The sequence below is a fragment of the Cervus elaphus genome, chromosome 1 (assembly GCF_910594005.1).
Source record: "Cervus elaphus chromosome 1, mCerEla1.1, whole genome shotgun sequence".
Taxonomy (NCBI): Eukaryota; Metazoa; Chordata; class Mammalia; order Artiodactyla; family Cervidae; genus Cervus; species Cervus elaphus.
Window position 1 is genome coordinate 57,957,154 of NC_057815.1, and position 16,903 is coordinate 57,974,056.

At 38.0% G+C, this 16,903-nt stretch overlaps 1 protein-coding gene across 1 annotated transcript; it reads left to right on the forward strand.

The window, feature by feature from the left end:
• Positions 1–10,684: 10,684 nt before the first annotated feature.
• LOC122701822 (olfactory receptor 10K1-like) lies at positions 10,685–15,388 on the forward strand. The gene is made up of 3 exons (XM_043915170.1): positions 10,685–11,607; positions 14,230–14,240; positions 15,321–15,388. The coding sequence occupies exons 1-3, from the start codon at positions 10,685–10,687 to the stop codon at positions 15,386–15,388; spliced, it is 1,002 nt and encodes a 333-aa protein (XP_043771105.1).
• The last annotated feature ends 1,515 nt before the right edge of the window (positions 15,389–16,903 follow it).

A 16,903-nucleotide genomic window follows, 5' to 3' on the forward strand; every position in this document is an offset into this window, starting at 1 on the left:
GAAAGTACAAATAATGAATTATCTTAAAGCTAAATATTGATTATAAGTTTACTTTGCTGTTTAAGGTCAAGTAATACTAAACATCAAATATTAAGTAGTAACCTTAGCCTGGGGCAAGTACACAGGAAGGTCAGTCTTATGAGTAGGGTGTAGGTGAGGCAGACATTGATCCAACAGAGGATGTACAGAGAACAAGATAACAGCTATCTTCAGTACCCTGACCATACATGGAGTGAGGTTGTATCTCATTATGGTTTTACTTTGCATTTTCCTGATGATTAATGATATTAAGCACCTTTTCATAATGCTGTTGGCTATTTGTATATCTTCTGTGGAGAAATGCCTATTCATTCCTTTAATGACCTTTTAATCAAGTTATTTAATTTTATTTTTCTACTGTTTATGTGCTTAGTTGCTCAGTCATGTCTGACTTTTTGTGACCCCATGGACTATAGCCCGCCAGGTTCCTCTGTCCATGAGGATTCTCCAGGCAAGAATACTGTAGTGGGTTGCCATGCCCTTCTCCAGGGATTCTTCCCAATCCAGGGATCAAACCCAGGTCTCCCACATTACAGGCAGATTCCTTACCAACTGAGCCATCAGGGAAGTCCACTGATTTATGATTTCCTTATATGTTTGGTACATTATCAGATATATGGTTAGCAAGTATTTCTCCCACTCTATAGGTTGCCTTTTCATTTTATTGATTGATAATGTGATACACTATATTAATAGAATGCAGGATAAAAATTGTATCATCTCAATAGATGCAGAAAAAGCATTCAATGAAATTCAACATCCTTTCATGATCTAAAACTCTCAACAAATTATGTACGGAGGCAACGTACCTCAACATAATAAAAGGTTACACGTGACAAGCCCACAGCTAAAATCATACTCACCAGTGAAAAACTGAAAGTTTTTCCTCTAACATCGGAAAAAAGTCAAGGATGCCTATTCATACCAATCCCATTCAACTTATAATCCTTTAAGTTCTATCAAGAGAAATTAGACAAAATTTAAAACATAAATTAAAAGGCATCCAAATTGAAAAAGGAAATGTAAAATTGTCTCTATTTTCGGGTGGCATGACCTTATATGTGGAAAATACTAGAGACCCCACAAAAAATTTATTAGAATTAATAAATTAATTTAGTAAAGTTTCAGGATATAAAATCAACATACAAAAATCAGCTGTCTTCCATGCCTCATAGACACTAGTGGTCTTGTCTTCGCTTGTCCTTCCTTCCATGTGAAAGTGGTCCTTCCCTTTAGCCATCAGCTGTTGAGTACTAATTAGTTATATAGAGACATCAGGAGAGCTTGGCTGAGATTGGTGGCTGGTTTCTGATGACTATGTGACAGTTTTGTCAATTTTATTGTTCCGTTTTGGAGAGCGAACCAATAAATACCACCAAATATGAAAAAAAAAAAATCAGTTGCCTTTGTATATACTGGGGGAAAAAAGCAACCTGTGAAGCCTTACAAAACAACAGGGCATACTGTATGATTCCATTTGTATGAAATTCTAGAACCTGCAAAACTAAGCCTGGGTGAAAAAAAATCATCAGAATAATGAATACCTCTATATGGGGGATCTCTGACTAACTGAGAGGGGTATGGGGAAATTTCCTGGGCTAATGTAGTGTTCTATATGATGAGAGGTGTTTGAGTTACACAGATTAATGTATTCACCAATATATATTGATTATATACTTAAGATTAGCATATTTCACTTTATGTAAACTTCTGTAAAATTGCATAAAACATAACTTGTAAAAAGTATTGAACTCTAGTTATTGAAATGAGTAAAACAGTACTTATGAGGAAATGTACTGATACCTGTAATTTCCTTTGACATGTGTTATAAAATCAGATGAACTAATAGATGGATAAAGTACAAGAAGATGAGACAAACCAAAGACAATAAAATATTAATGGATGGCATAATGTGTTTTCCAAAATAAAGATAGCAGTAATTCCAGTTTGAGATGCCCTTCCAGAACTTTGTCACTGTCCCATCAAGAGTTGGAATCTATTTAAATGTCCTAAAACTACATAGTACCTCAAAGATATCTGAATGAAAAGAGTGCAGTGCAAGTGGAATAGAGAATAAAAGGTGGTATGGCGTCTACTTGGCTCTCATGAAATGCTCACCTACAGAATCCATTACCATGCACATGCAGAAAGGCTGAATCCACATTTAAGATCTCAGACAACAGCCAGCATAAGCAGCCAGATCTGATAATGATCAACATAGCCAATGTTTCTATTATCCCTGTTGAGCCATGTCTACATGAATTTAGTTAAGTCCACTAAGTTTTGTGGTATGCTTATTACCGAGTTCAAGCTCACTATGCTCACTGCATGACAGGCCAATAAGTCTGTATGACATGTCAATAAAGAGACAAGGTGTTGAGGCAAGGAATGTGACTTTATTTGGTAAGCTGGCTGACCAAGAAGATGGCAGACTAATGTCTCAAAATAACCATCTTGTTGGGGAGTGGTCTAGATGTCAGGTTTTTCTCAAAATAACCATCTTGTAGGGGGTCTAGAGCCAGAGAGAGTAGGAAGAGTTGAGAAAGTAAAGTAAAAAGGCCATTATCTTGCAAATATCTCCTGGAATAGCCAATCTTAGGGAGGGGATGTATTAATCTCTTTATTCTTTTAATCTAGTCAAAGCTATGATTTTCCAGTAGTCATGTATGGATGTGAGAGTTGGACTATAAGGCTGAGTGCTGCAGAATTCATGCTTTTGAACTGTGGTGCTGGAGAGGACTCTTGAGAGTCCCTTGGACTGCAAGGAGATCCAACCAGTCCATCCTAAAGGAAATCAGTCCTGAATATTCATTGGAAGGACTGATCCTGAACCTGAAATTCCAATACTTTGGCCACCTGATGCAAAGAACTGACTCATTTGAAAAGACCCTGATGCTAGGAAAGATTGAAGATGGGAGGAGAAGAGGACGACAGAGGATGAGATGGTTGGATGGCATCACCGACTCAATGGACATGAGTTTGAGCAAGCTCCGGGAGTTGGTGATGGACAGGGAGGCCTGGTGTGTTGCAGTCCATGGTGTCGCAAAGAGTCGGAAGCGACTAAGCAACTGAACTGAACTGAACTGATTCTTATAGCCATTCACAGGTGGGCAGGGTCAGATTATCTCCCTGTGAGCCAAACAACAAAAGCACTTTTAGTTTAACAATCACGCAAAGAGGATCTTGCTGTGACTTATGTTAAAGAATGTACTGCCTATGTTTTTCTCTAATGCTCAGCCGTTAAAAAAAAGGAACAAATCTGAGTCATTTCTAGTGAGGTGGATGAACCTAGAACCTGTTTTATAGAGTGAAGTAAGTCAGAAAGAGAAAAACAAGTATTCCATATTAACACATGTATATGGAATCTACAAAAATAGAACTGATGAGCCTATTTGCTGGGAAGGAATGGAGAGGCAACTATAGAGAACAGTCTTATGGACCCAGTGGGGGAAGGAGAGAGTGGGACGAATGGAGAAAGTAGCATAAACCTATATATACTACATGTGTAAAATAGATAGCTGGTGATATGTTACTGCATAACACAGGGAGTCCAGCCAGGCGTTCTGTGATGACTTAGAGGAGTGGAGTAGCAGGAGGGGAAAGAGGCTCAAGAGGGAGATAATTATGGCTAATTTGCGTTGTTGTATGGCAGAAACCATCACAACACTTTAAAGAAATTTTCCTCCAATTAAAAAAATTTTTTTAATTATAATTAAAAATCAATCAGGTGGAAGAGCAGGATTCCCTGAAGTAGACCATTATGTATGATTATAGTAACAAAAACAGCAAAAAACAAAGGTCAAAGTCAGTGAGACAGATCCATCATGGGGTCAGAATTGGCTCTTCCCTGCGACATTTTCTTCTACAACAGTAGGTACTACAAACTCTCTAGGTAGTGCATATACAGATATAGAGGTATAATTGTTTCAGAATGACTTTATGTCTTCAAAATTTCATGAAGTACTGGAAAAAATTTTGAGTGGCACTGCAGTAAATGGAGATTTCAATTACAATGGAGTTTCCTCTTCAGCAAGGCCTTCTATAGAAGATTTACTTCATGAGAATGCTGTCATCAGAATCATTCTATGTGTTCTTTTTCTTTTCCGTCTTTCTTCTAACTGATTCTCTAGGCAGTGCCCTATATGATTGGCCTCTCCCTAGCCTTGTATATAGGACAGAATACCTGTGGGACTTGGTATTAAGTAGGACTTTTTCAAAAAATATGATATAATCATCCACATTCCAAAATATATTTGAAGAAGTTGAATTTCGATTACTTTATTTTTTTTCAAACAAATAAGAACAAACTTTATTGAATAATCAAGATGCTACCTCAGAATAAAAACAATGTTTTGTGAATGTCACAATGAGTTCTGGGTCCACAGAGAACAATCTTCCTGGTATTTAATGGAAAGGAAGAAACTCCCAAGTAGTGTCAAGGGGCAATGGTCTCAGGTGACCATAGAATTTTTATTAGAATGTGTGTGAAACTTAGCTCCAGCCATGAGGAATAGAGAAGACTCCACAGTATTATTATAAGACACTTTGTAATTTCAGGTATAGACTTAATGCATCACAGACATTCAAAGGGCAAAGTGGCCTAAAAATTTACCCCAAATGACATTAGAAAAAAATCTGTAGACAAATGTGAATGAGCCGTGACTTCCTCATCCAACTTAATGTTTTCTTCTTTCTAACAGATTGGCAGTGATTCCTCTTTGGCATTGAGGTAGGATTTTATTTTATATTTTTATTTTCCATAAACATTGTGCTCGATCCACTAATAATAAACAAGTAGATGTATGTGTTAATAGAAGATACTGAAAATAATAAGAGTCAAATTGGACTAGAGATAAATACTGCTATTCTGCTATTCCACATGGACAACACCAATGAGAGAAGGTTAGAAAGCTGCAAACTGAAAACAAATTGCAAACCTCAGACCAAAGTGAAGTGTGTGGAGAAAGACTGACTTCACACAGCTAAATCACCAGAGGAGTAGGTACCACATTACAAGGCTGCGTGTGAATAGGTCAGTATTGCTGACCTGCATGTGATGTTTTTTAATAAATGAACTAGCAGGAACTGGGTACTTATCATCTGATAGGTCTATATGCACAACATTGTCACTGTGCAAGGAGGTATGTATAAGGACATTTACAGAGGAGAGAAATGTTCATTAGGGATTTTGAACTATGCACTTTTGTAAGTAATAGAAGCAGAGGTTGTATTTGATCACAGGCCTTTCTAACTCTCCTCTATCAACTATCCATTTACAAAAACACACTCCTGTATAATTCTAGATCTAATCTCAAGGCTAATTAAGTGATTTCATTCTATCAATACAGTTAAACAGAAAAGAGTAAAGAAAAACATGAATAAAATCCCTATGTCATTTCCATTATTTAATTGTAAATTTTACTGTAAACCATTGGCAATTGAATTTTTTGTGTTTTCCTCCCCCATCTCCATTTTTCCTTTGACTACTCAGTGTGGCCATTTGGTTTCATAATTAAGTAGTTGTGATTTATGTAACACAACAAGCATTCCTTTGGTGGGTCTAATATATAGGCTCATTGAAAGAAGTAAGGAAATAAATTTTCATCCATCTACAAAAGTCATTTATAACTAGAAAAAGCATAAGCATCGTGAAACTTGAATTGTGTAAATTTTGTTAAATTTGCTATCAACACTCATATCTATTACTCAGTAAAGCATACTCCTTGATCTTCTCATTTAAAATATTGGTATCTTTCCTGAAAATTATAGAAAAATTGACTCAAAGTTGATTTTCATTTTAGTTGAGTTGGAAGAAAGTTAAATGCATTTTTCTAAAGACTTGGTGGTAAATATTTACTGTTTCTCCAGCTTTAAATGCTACCCCATGAACAGAAATTAAGTGGAACTGCCAGAAAATTCCTCTTGTTCAGCCTGGAAGGGAATGACGAGTGACATAGTGGTTCCAGTAGCCCCTACGCTGGCCATGGTTTTGATGTAACTCTTGGGATTTATATTGGTTTACAGGGCCCGTTGTCCAGGATTTTGATGTGGTGATGAAACAAGAGAGTCTGAAAGGTGACTTAAGAAAGAACCTTAAAATTTCTGCAAGTCTCACTGCAATCTCAAAGAAATTAGGCTTACTAAATCTGCTAGATCTCTCTGCAAGGATGGGTAATGGCCAAACTGGGAAATTGGTTTTTCAGGTAAATAAATCGATTATGTCCCCTTTAGTCGATAGAAGTGGTCTAGCCCAAGGAGGATGAATTTATAACAAAATGCTGGGCCAGAAAAGAACTCTCTCAAATTCTGTCCCTTGGAGAGTGACCAGAAGTAATCGGAATATTGTCATATTGATATGTTTTCAATCACTAGCTCCCTTGAGTGTTATTAGAAAAATAGGTTTTATGAGTATAAATGGGAAAAGGAAGTAACAGAGTCACAGTGGTAGTTTATGAAACCGTAGACATGGCAACTTTTTTCTAGTTTTTTTTTTTTTTTCTCTTCTTGGGAAAACCTAACAGAAACTTGGGATGGATGTGAGTGAGGTCATATAACTTTCAAGAAGGCTCCTTTAGTGATTCTGATACACTCCCTACTATAGGAGCATGCGTGTGTGTGTGCTAAGTTGCTTCAGTTGTGTCAGACTCTGCGACCTAATGGACTGTGGCCCACCAGGCTCCTCTGTCCATGGGATTCTCCAGGCAAGAAAACTGGAGTGGGTTGCCATGCCCTCCTCCAGGGGATCTTCCCGACCCAGGAATCAAACCTGCTACTCTATGTCTCCGGCATTGGCAGGTGGGTTCTTTACCACTAATGCCACCAGGAGCAGTTATGGCAACTGTGTCTTATTTGATGCCACAGAAAGTGAAGTATATTGTCCAGGTCAGAAAGCAATAATCCATTTTGCTTTCTCCCAAGCAAACCATTCCTAGAATTTAGAGGGATTTGGGGGGATGGGGCCAAGGTAGAATATGAAATACACTTTATTCATTAACGGGCATGTATTAAATAGTTTTGTATGCACTTTTTTTAATTTGCTGAGTCTTGCATTTATTTATTTTAACTAATTTTATTTCTAGTTCCCTATTATTTTGCTTGTCTTTTTAAAAATTAAACTATAGTTTATTTACAATATTGAGTTAGTTTCAGGCGTACAGCTTCAGATTCTTTCCCATTATGGGTTACTGCAAGATATTGAATATAATTCTCTGTGCTATACAGTAGGTCTTTGTGTTTATCTATTTTTATGTATAATAGTGTGTATCTGTTAATCCCAAACTCCTAATTTATTCCTCCCTTTTTGGTTACCATAAGTTTGTTTTCTGTGCCTATATCTGTGAGTCTATTTCTTTTTTGTAAATAGTTCATCTGTGTCTTTTAAAAAATTCTACCTGTAAGTGGTATCATATGATATTCATCTCTTTTTTTGGACATGCTTCATTTATGGCTGCACTGGGTCTTTGCTGCTGTACGCAGGATTTCTCTAGTTGTGGAGAGTGGAGCTACCCTCTAGTTGTGGTTTCTCAATGCAGTGGCTTCTCCTGTAGAGCCCAGGGCTCCGTAGTTGTGATTGCTGGCTCCAGGGTGCATGGCTTCAGTAGCTGTGGCACAGGGGCTCATGAGTTGTGGTTCACAAGCCCTCAAGTGTGCAGGCTTAAGTAGTCGTGGTACATGGGCTCAGCAGTTGCAGTGCACAAGCTCTAGCGCACAGGCTCAGTAGTTGTGGCACGTGGGCTTAGTTGCTCTGAGGCACGTGGAATCTTCCCTGCCCAGGGATCAAACCCGTGCTTCCTGTATTGGCAGGTGATTCTTGTTCATTGCATCATCAAGGAAGTCCTCTATCTTTCTCTTTCTCACTTACTTCACTTAGCACATAATATTCTGAAGGTCCATCCACGTTGCTGTGAATGACATTATTTCATTCTTTTTTATGACTGAATAGTATTCCATTGTGTGTGTGTGTGTGTGTGTGTGTGTATACATATACCACATTTTCTTTATCCATTCATCTGTTCATGGACGTTTAGGTTGCTTCCATATCTTGGCTATTGTAAATGGTGCTGCTATGAACACTGGGATGCGTATGTCTTTTCAAATTAGCATTTTTGTTTTTTTGGAGTATATACCTAGGAGTGGAGTTGTTGGGTCATATGGCAGTTCTATTTTTAGTTTTTTGAGAAACTTCTATACGTTTTCCACATGGTTGCACCAATTTATATTTAAGGATGTGACATTTAAGCTGAGTTTGGAACAAAGACTGTGGTTTAAGAATCGCAGAGGGAGAACATTGCAATTAGAGAAACAATGTGTATCTGTGTATACAGTAGGAGCCACCAAGGGGCACTCCATGCTTGGGGGACAATGGGATGCTTTTCACATAGAGGAATTTAGTGGCAGAAGATGAGATGGACAGGTAAACCTTGAATGCCATGTGAGGACACTGGCATTTGCAGGAACACTTTTTAACCTACTAGTTAAGAAAATCTACACCCAAGTAACTCTGTCTGGGAATAAACACCACCTCCTCCTTTAGCAAACTTTATCACCTTCACAGTTAACTCTCTAGACTATAGTTCCCTTATCTCAAGCATGGACACAATACTACTATTTATCCTGTAAGGTATTTAAGAGGTTATGTGAGAGAGGTGTTCTGGGTACATTAGAAAATGTTAGTCACTCAATCACGCCTGACTCTTTGTGACCCCATGGACTGTAGCCTGCCTGGAATTCTCCAGGTGTACCAGGGTGGGTGTGGGTGTGTTAGTCACTCAGTCGCTCTTTGCAACCCCATGGACGATAGCTCACCAGTCTCCTCTGTCCATGGAATTCTCCAGGCAGAAATACTGGAGTGGGTTGCCATTCCCTTCTCCAGGGGATCTTCCAGACCTAGGGGCTGAACCCAGGTTTTCTGCATTGCAGGCAGTTTCTTTACCGTCTGAGTCACCAGGGAAGCCCCTCTGGATACATTGGCTATCTAGATATTTTTTAAGCATGTCAGGCTCATTCTCACCATGGGATCCTTGCAGTAGCTGTTTCCTGCATGTATCATGTTTTGCCCCTAGATCTTATATGGAGCATGCTTACCACATTCTAATCACAAAATATCAGTTCCACAGAAAGGGCTTTCCTGACTCTATAGTCCAATGTAGCCACCCAGTCCCTCACTTCCATATCACTTTCCTTTAATTCTCTTCATGGCATTTTTCTCTATCTGAGATAGGAAAGGTCATATGTGTCTTATCCTATATTATATTTCCCATACAAAGAATTGACTAATACATTGTATACAATAACTAAATATTTTTGAAATCAATGTGTTGAACTTTAGATAGTCAATTAAGCAACCCATACCTTGGTTTCAATTTTTGTAACATCAGGATTGAAATACTGCCACACATAATTGTTGGGAGAAATCTAATGAGAAAAACACACAGAATTTTTTCCAGTGTATTTGAAAAATGAGTAAATACTGGTTACCTACATCATTGCCTTGTATATTTTTTGCCCAGTAATTCAGTACTTAAACAACACACAAACTTTGCAGATAATGGTATATTTTCTGTTTTCTTCAAGCTTTGTGGATCCTGCAAAAATACTTTCCAGTGTGTTTCTACCAGTCTGTCTCCAATCTACAACTCCACACCGATGTCTTCTCACTGTTTTTCTTTCATTCCCTAACAACAGTGCCTGAAACCAAGCTCCGTATTATTTGGAACATCTGTATGTTACTTTCATGCTGTCATCTCAAACACAGAGTAGATATTTTAACAACTGATGGAAACAACCTGAGGTAGTTGAGTTCTTACAAGAGCTATGCTGCAAAGAAGCCCTGTCCACCAGTATACCAGTTAGCTTTATGCTGGAAGTTTTCCTGAAAGCTCAAGAATTGATCAGAACATCATGAACCAGATGAGCCGTCCAGGATTAGAATAGTCTCCATAACCATTTTGCCTCCATGATCTGCCTGAATGACAGACAATTATTGAACACCTCTGCTTCAGCTCATAGTTATGTACAGAAAATTAGTATACATTTCAAACTGGCGTTAAGTCTGAAAGTCCACTCATTCTTAAGTCCATTCACTGACATAATGGTCAGCCAAGCAGCCACTGCCTCCTGTGGAGCACCTCTAAGGACAGAATTGTTTCCCAAGAGTGTTTGGAAGCTATTCAAAAGTTTTTCCTTACATCTCTTTAATATTGATTCAGTCAACATTGTTAAGTACTTCTCTATGCCAAGTTATGATTAGACCACACACAAAACATTTTATATCCTTTACTCCTCATACTCTTGTAAGTGAGAAAATAAACATTTTCCATATTTCTCTCATTCCTGAAGATTCTGATTGTAGAAGCTGGAAAGAGGTGAGAAATTAGGGAGCTCCTAGAATGTATATTTGGGCCTACTCTATGGAATTTATATATACTCCCCTATGAGAATCTTTTTTGTCATCACTCTGAGTCCTGATGTAGAATTAAGCCAACTACATTTAACTTCCTTTCCTCAGGCTTTTTTGTTAAGAGTTGTCTCGTCAGTGTCTATGATTAAAGGCATCAGCACATCAGTACTTTCAGCAGACTTATCAGAGTCTTAGCCCCAAGAACCTCTATACCTTTGGAGGAGAGTTGCTACATACACCAAGAGAATGGGCAATCATTTTACAGTGAGCACATTCCTTCTGTGGGGATTTTCCAGTTTCTCAGACCTGCAGGATCTCCTTTTTCTGATGATTTTCTTCTCCCATGTGACCATCCTAGCTGCAAACACATCCGTAATGGTGGCTGTCAAGCTCAGTCACAACCTTCACACTCCCATGTACTTTTTCCTCTGTGGCCTCTCCTTTTCAGAAACCTGTACCACTGTGGTAATCATCCCTCGCATGTTGGTGGACTTGCTATCAGACAGTAAGTCCATTTCTATTCCTGAGTGTGCCACACAGATGTTTTTCTTCTTTGGCTTAGGAACCAACAACTGCTTCATCTTGGCCGCCATGTCCTATGACCGTTACACTGCTATTCACAACCCACTGCACTACTCCATCCTTATGACCCATAAGATCTGCTTTCAACTGATGATGGCTTCTTGCATTACTGGGGTTGTGGTGTCACTGTGCATTGTCCTCATAGTATTCAACTTGTCTTTTTGTGACTCTAGCATCATCCAACATTTTTTTTGTGACATTACACCTGTAGTCTCCCTTGCCTGTGATTACACCATTTTTCAGAAAATGGTTCTTCTTGCCTTCACTGTCTTTGTGTTGGTGGGCAGCTTTATTTTAATTATGATTTCCTATGTCTTCATTGGGTCCATAGTTATGAAGATGCCTTCTGCTAAGGGGAGGTATAAGGCCTTCTCAACTTGCTCCTCCCACCTCATTGTGGTATGCATACACTATGGATTTGCTGGCTTTGTCTATTTGAGGCCCAAGAACAGTGACTCTTTCCATGAAGATATGCTGATGGCTGTGACATATACAGTGCTGACACCTCTGCTTAATCCCATTGTTTACAGTCTAAAAAACAAAGCAATGCAAATAGCCCTAAAGAAAGTACTAGACAATATATGTAGGTTTTCCCCTTAGATAGTAAATAAAAGAGCCCTGAACACTTCTAAAAATTTTATAGTGCAAGCGTTGATAAATAAAAGTAGAGAAAGTGAAGTTCTTTTTGTTCAGTCGATAAGTTGTGTCTAATTCTTTGTGACTCCATGGACTGTGGCACACCAGGATCCTCTGTCCTCACTGTCTCCCAGAGTTGGTTCAAATTCATGTCTATTGAGTCGATAATGCTGTCTAACCATCTCATCCTCTGCCGCCCTCTTCTCCTTTCACCTTCAGTTGGAGTACTTCCAATGCAAATCATCACTTTGTTATACAGAGCAATTAAAATGTATTCTAATGACTAATATGCTCTGGTCTTACTCCTTTTCTGCCATAAAACTAGACGTAGTTTTAAAATATTTTTAAACAAAATATTTAAAATTTTTATTACATACATACATACATATACATATATATGCATGTGTGTGCATATATGTGTGTGCTTAGTCGCTCAGTTGGTCTGACTTGGAAAGGTTGTTGCTGAATGAAAAGACGCCGGGATTCTTGGCCTCCGGAGAAGAATTCAATCCGGGGCCAGAGACGAGGCTGGATCACTCAGAGCCTTTATGTAATAAAGTTTTATTAAAGTATAAAGGAGATAGAGAAAGCTTCTGACATAGGCATCAGAAGGGGGCAGAAAGAGTAAACCCCGGCTAGTCTTCAGTTGGGTGTTATATAGTCACTAGCAGTCTGTTAATGAAAGAAAGGAGTGTCTTAAAACTCAGAATGGCACCAGGCCCCTCACCCATAAGATGCATTTTGGGATAATCTTGGCACCAGACGACTCATCCCAGGCCATAAAATGATTGACTTGAATCTTGTAGAAGAGCAGAGTACCAAACAAATAGTTTCGTTTACATAGATTAGGGGAACAATATCTGAGTATAACATACTGGTTTGTTAAGTAGGTTCTGAGCCATTAGGTGGAACCGACTTGAAGACAGAGTCTGGGGTAAATGCATAGTACATTAGCATAGCTTAAGACAAACATTTCCATAAGAAAAATGCATTGGTTAACTCAAGGTTTGAGAATAGTTAACTTCAGGTGAAACCAGGTGTCATTATGGCAACACAGTATTTTAAGAGAAACCTCCTTTTACATTTGTATAGAGAAGGAAAAAAATATCACTAGTTTGTTTCCTCCTGCCCCTTAAGAGAGATAAAAATGTCTGACACTTGCAGCCTATTTCCTCCATTTGGAGACCCCTGGCCTTCCTGCCTGTTACCCTCTCAACTCTTTACAAAACCATGGACTGTAGCCCACCAGGCTCCTCTGTCCATGGGATTCTCTAGGCAAGAATAATGGAGTGGGTAGTCATTCCATTCTCCAAGGTATCTTCCTGGTCCGGGGGTCAAAGCCAGATCTTCTGCAATGCAGGTGAAGTCTTTATCATCTGAGCCATCATAGAAGCCCAGATATATGCATATACACAAGCACATATGTATGTAGTAAGTGTATCAAAATGTTTTAGAATATTGTATTTTCTTTTTTTATTCAGGTGTAGATGATTTGGGAATACTGTATTTTTCATAATTTTGGTTTCTTTGGAGAAGGAAGAAAATTATATTAAAAAGGATAAGAGAGAATGAAAGAGGGGGAGAGAGAGAGCAAGAGAGAAAGAGAGGAAAGAGAAAGATCAGTAATTTACATAATCAAAAAAAGAAAAAAAAACAAGCACAAAAATTTAGTGTTGAAATGAGTGAAAGATCACAATACAGAGAAATTTTAAAACACTTTAATACCCCAAAAGGGAGAAGATATATGTATATGTAGGCTGATTCATCACCTGTACAGTAGAAACTAACACAAATTTGTAAAACAACTGTACTTCAATAAAAATGAAAAGTTTGAAGTACAGTCACTTCACAATATTGTTAGTTTCCACTGGATAGCAAAGTAAAACAGCTATACATATACAAATATCTCCCTTTCTTTTAGATTTCTTTCCCATTTAGGTCACCACAGAGCACCAAGTACAGTAGGTTCTCATTGGTTACCTATTTTCTATGTATCAGTAGTATATATATGTCAGTCCCAGTCTCCCAATTCACCCCATCAGCTTTTCCCCCTTGGTATCCATACATTTGTTCTCTCTGTCTGTCTATTTCTGTTTTGTAGATAAGATTGTCTATACCAATTTTTTTTTCTAGATTCTACATATGTGTGTTAATGTACGATATTTGTTTTTCTTTTTCTGACTTACTTCAACTCTGTATGGCAGTCTCTACTGCTGCTCACTTCAGTCGTGTCTGACTCTGTGCCACCCCATCCCTGGGATTCTCCAGGCTAGAACACTGGAGTGGGTTGCCATTTCCTTCTCCAATGCATAAAAATGAAAAGTGAAAGTGAAGTTGCTCAGTCACGTCTGACTCTTCCCGACCACATGGACTGCAGCCTACCAGGCTCCTCCATCCATGGGATTTTCCAGGCAAGAGTACTTGAGTGGGGTGCCATTGTCTTCTCCGATGACAGTCTCTAGGTCTATCCGTGTCCTTACCAATGACCCAATTTTGTTCCTTTTTATAACTAATATTCTATTATGTATGTATACCACATCTTCTTTTTTATTCCTCTGTTGTTGGATATTCAGATTGCTTCCATGTCTTGGCTACTGTAAATCGTGCTGTAATGAACATCGGGGTGCATGTGTCCTTTTGTATTATGGTTTTCTCTGGGTATATGCCCAGAGAAAATTAATTTTAAAAAACTAAAAAATAAAAGGAAAAAAAAGAAAGAAAACATTTGTTTAACTCTATTCAAAGAAATAAGGAAACTAGGTGAGAATGGATGAATTTTTGAAAAAATAAAGTGATGAAAGTTACTTCAAAACTAATATGCACTTTTAGCATGTCAAATTCCAGGAATAATACAGATACCTGTCAAAGAGCTATTCTTTTCAACCCCAACAAAGGAGTATGCTAGATGATATCATAATGGACTTCCACAAGTCCTCAAAAAACAAATAATAGAAATGCTGAGTTAGAGCATAGACAAAGATAAATAGCTTTGAATTTACGCAAACCATAGGGGTGGAAGGTGCTGTAAATAATTGAATCTGAGGCCACTTGTAATAAGGGAGAGGCTAAAGGGAGGGCTAGGCATCTGAGGCCAGATTGTCTAATAGCACATCCATATGCTGAGTGACATTCCCAATGTTGTAGCTGGACTGAGGGACTGAGATGGGAGAAAGAATCAAGGGGCTGGTGGCAAAGTCCTTAATAAATAAGAAGAAACTGGGTGGTTAAGAAAGGACTGTGAGGAAAAACTTGTGTATTGTTTCATTGCTGGATAGTATTGGTGTCAATAAGTGAAACATTATGTCATGAAGATTGCTGGTAAATGATTTAGCAATGTGGTGAGGGGCTAGGAGAATGTCAACATTGTGTGCAGGTGTCTGTAGAATTGGGAAGTGAGCAACTTCTCTTCAGTAGAGCTAAGAAGTCCCCTCCTTGGATAGCTAGATTTGGTTTAGATGGAGAGGTAGATCATGTACTTTCTGAGAAGTTTATAGGTGAAATAGAAAGAAGATTTCAGAATCAAAGTTAAACTTATAGGAGAAAGCTTAGCAAGGAAAGAGAATTTTGAAGAGACAAAGCAGGAGTTGTGTATGAGTGAGTACTGGTGAAAAGAGCTCCCAATGGCTTACAGTTGGGATTCACATCACAGTTTCATTGATTGTAGGTGGTGTCAGAGACTATTGGGTCTGTTGTTCTCATTCTTTGCTCAACATTGAATTAAAGTTTGGCTAGAGGTTCTCTGACCAGCCATTTCACAAACTTCATCATTCCATTTTCACAAATCTCCCTGCTAGTGTGAAAAATCTCTAACTCCTCATATAATTATCTAAACTTTTTATTTCATTAATTATTTTAAGTCCCCAAATTTTGACCAAATTGAATTTATCCCTGGGGTGCAAGTTTGGTTTAACATATGAAAAATCAATATAATATATCACAGAAACAGAATGAAAGCTAAAATCACATGATCAGATCAATAGATATGGCATATACACACAATGAAATGTTATTCAGTCATTAAAAAAATAAGGAAATGTTGCCACTTGTGACAACATGGATGTATCTGGAGACAAAGGAAGTTAAATTCATAGTAGTACAGAATAGAATAGAATACCCTCCCAGGGTTGGGGAGGTAGGGGGAATGGGAAGATGTTGGTCAAAGGGTACAAAGTTACGGTCATGGAACATGAATAAATTCTAGAGATTGAATGTACAGTATTATAACTATAGTTCACAACACTGTATTTTATACTGGAAATTTTCTAAGAGTCAGTTTACTCTTATCACACCTAAAAAAGATAAGGAGATGTGAGGAGAAGAATATGTTCAGTTCAGTTCAGTCGCTCAGTTGTGTCCAACTTTGCGATCCCATGGATCATGGCATGCCTGGCTTCCTTGTCCATCACCAACTCCCAGAGCTTACTCAAACTCATGTCCATCAAGTTGTTAGCTTGGTTGTATTTAGCAATTCACTATGTATATGTATGTCAAGACATCAGGCTTAACAGTTTAAACATATACAATTTTTATTTTAAAAGTCTTAAAATTGTTTTAGAGGTGAAAAAGAACATGGCAACTAGCACTTTATATCATACCATTTGAATGGAAACCATTGTGTTTTTAAGAAACATTTCTTTGATTATTGTGATACATAACATACTCAACTTTTGTTTCCTCAGTTCATGAGCTAGTGCTAGGAATAAAAGAAACACTAAATAAATAATTCATTGATTAGAATTAATGTTTAACCAACAGATACTTGTTAAATGCTTGCTCTGTACCAGACACTGTACTTTGAGTTAAGGATAATTAATTCAACCTCCCACATTACTACTTTTACCCACCCACCAGTTTCTGCAACTGCATTTCCAACTCTCAGTGACCAGTTAATTCCTTTCTTCCCTTCATGTCTCAGTTTAAATGTCATTTCACCAGTAAAGCTTTTCTTGAGCCTCACAAATAAATGCATTTGCCAAATGATGTTATGTAAAGTAGAGACAGAGAAAAAAGATACAACCTGGAGCTTTTGGTAGTGAGGTAGGGTGTACACAGAACTTTGAGGTCAAAGATGCCTGATACTTGTGAGGCCAAGATACTGGAGAGGACAAGGAAAAACAAAAATTACAGGGCAGTGAGCCTGAAATCCTATGTATAATTTCTCATTATGGAATTTGACTACTTAAAAGTTGCACATGGGTTGGTGAGATATCAAACACCAAGTGGAAATCAGCTTATGAGAGCTTGAAG